The 2599-nt window shown below is 40.7% G+C and overlaps 1 protein-coding gene across 1 annotated transcript in view; it reads left to right on the top strand.

Moving 5' to 3' along the window:
- The window catches only part of HELLS (helicase, lymphoid-specific), a 60239-nt gene that overhangs the window by 14799 nt on the left and 42841 nt on the right, over positions 1-2599 (top strand). The window contains 2 exon segments of the mRNA XM_011988458.1: positions 757-793; positions 878-942. Of these exon segments, the coding sequence (XP_011843848.1) occupies positions 757-793; positions 878-942 (102 nt within the window).

The raw sequence follows: 2599 nt of genomic DNA, 5'->3' as shown, positions 1-2599 counted from the left end.
CTCATTTCCCTTACCTTCCTCACTAATAATTTTCAGTTAGTATTCTCTTTTATTTCTGCTTTGGGTTATATTTAATGTATGAATTTCATTCACAATGAATATTCCTTCAATTCCCTACCTATTGAATATCTTTAGTGTAACGTATAAAGATGTACATGGTATTTCTAAATAAAAATGCCAACTGTGGGCTGAGCGCAGTGCCTCACGCCTGTAATCACAGCGCTTTGGGAGGCCTAGGCGGGTGGATCACCTAAAATCAGGAATTCAAGAGCAGCCTGGCCAAAATGGTGAAACCCCATCTCTACTAAAAATACAAAAATTAGCCGGGTATGGTGGCAGGTGCCTGTAATCCCAGCTACTCGGGAGGTTGAGGCAGGGGAATCTCTTGAACCTGGGAGGCAGAGGTTGCAGTGAGCCGAGATTGTACCATTGCACACTAGCCCGGGCAACAAGAGTGAAACTCTGTCTCCAAAAAACAAACGAAATGCCAGCTGTGTTTAATTTTGAAATTTCTCTTCTAAATGGAAAAATAATGGACAGAAGTAGAACTGTTGGGAAAAAGCAGAGATTATGAACAAGTTGTAGTAGGGAAATACCGAAAATATTACATGTAGGTAAGTATAATAGTGAAAAATTATTTGTGAATGTGGCTCAACTGCAAGAAACATTTTTTTCCTCAAGTTAATCAGTGCCTTTTAATGTATAATACTATAAAGTTCATTAGTAAAATCAATATTCTGAATCCTTGTTTTCTAGGGTAAAAATTCAATCGATGCAAGCGAAGAGAAGCCAGGTAAACATCCTTATTCTAGTTTTGAATAATATATGTTTATATTTCTATTTTAATTGCTATCAAAAATAAAATTTTTTTTTATAGTTATGAGGAAAAAAAGAGGAAGAGAAGATGAATCATACAATATTTCAGAGGTCATGTCAAAAGAGGTAAAAATAAAAGGGAGAGGGTACCTAACATTTGATGTTGAGTAAAATGTAGGTTTTAAACCACCTTAAAGCTGTAAGGATTGAATATTCAATATCACATCAAATATGTTTTTAATTTAATATTATATATCATTTATAGATGAAGTTGCCAAAATGTTTGAAGCTATCTACCAACCTACAGTAGACTTGAGACTAATCTGAAACTAATGTCATCTGACCTTCATAGACTTTTTTTTTTTTTTTTTTTTTTTTGAGGTGGAGCTTTGTGGTCCATGCTGCCTTGGCTCACTGCAACCTCCACCTCACGGGTTCAAGCGATTCTCTTGTCCCAGCCTCCCAAGTAGCTGGGATAACAGGCGCCCACCACCACGCCTGGCTAATTTTTGTATTTTTAGTAGAGATGGGGTTTCACCATGTTGGCCAGACTGGTCTTGAACTCCTGACTTAAGGTGATCTGCCCACCTCGGTCTCCTAAAATGCCAGATTACAGGCGTGAGCCATTGCGCACGTCCTCACTTAAGTGGCAAATAGATTTACACCTTTAGGTTGTTCTGGTTTTCTTTTCTTTCCTTCTTTTGTTTCCTTCCTTCCTTCCTTTCTGCCTTTCTAGCTTCCTTCTTTTTTTTTCTTCTTTTCTTTTTTTGAGACAGGGTATAACTCTGAGACTCAGGCTGGAGTGCAGTGGCACAATCATGGCTCACTGCAGCGTCAACCTCATGGGCTCAAGTGATCCTTCTACCTCAGCCCCCTGAGTAGCTGGGACTACAGGTGTGTGACACCATGCACAGCTGGCTAATTTTTAAATTTTTTGTAGCGACGAGGTCTCATGTTGCTTAGGCTGCTCTTGAACTCCTGGGTTCAAACGATCCTCTTGCTTTAGCCCCCCAAACTGCTGAAGAGTACACGTGTGAGCCAGTGTGCCCAGCTTTATGCTAGTTTTCTTTTTTTTGTGGGGGGCGGGCGGGGGTGAGACAGAGATTTACTGTTGTTGCCCAGGCTGGAGTGCAATGGTGCAGTCTCAGCTCACCGCATCCTCCGCCTCCTAGGTTCAAGCGTTTCTCCTGTCTCAGCCTCCTGAGTAGCTGGGATTACAGGCATGTGCCACCACGCCCGGCTAATGTTGTATTTTTAGTAGAGATGGGGTTTCACCGTGTTGCCCAGACTAATCTTGAACTCCTGACCTCAGGTGGTCTGCCTGCCTCGGCCTCCCAAAGTGCTGGGATTACAGTCATGAGCCACTGCTCCTGGCCTATGCTGGTTGCTTTATTTGGGTTATTATAGAAAACAGTAATAGCTTTGACTCTACCAATTATCTTGTGGTTGTAAAGTACCTAGTAGACTTGTATTTTGCAAGGAACTGTGGAAACAACAGGCGTGGCCATACAGCTTAAAATTACATATAATATGTTGTGGAGAGGTGGGGGGAAAGGGTAGGGTAGTAAAGACAATGACCAGAGCAGAGAAGTGTTTTAGGGAAAAAGATGGTATCTTGTTAAAGGAGTCTGAGCCTGGCCTAGTCAGAAATTGTTACTATAATTTAACTTTTTGTAACCCCTAACCTTGTCTTAAGAACTTTATTCTTGTTCTTTGTTGAAGACTTTTACGAATCTGAAATCATATGCTCATTTCTAAAACCAACTTCTTTTTTTCATTTCTC

The sequence above is a fragment of the Mandrillus leucophaeus genome, unplaced genomic scaffold (assembly GCF_000951045.1).
Source record: "Mandrillus leucophaeus isolate KB7577 unplaced genomic scaffold, Mleu.le_1.0 Scaffold331, whole genome shotgun sequence".
Classification (NCBI taxonomy): Eukaryota; Metazoa; Chordata; class Mammalia; order Primates; family Cercopithecidae; genus Mandrillus; species Mandrillus leucophaeus.
This window is presented reverse-complemented; position numbering and strand designations above follow the sequence as displayed.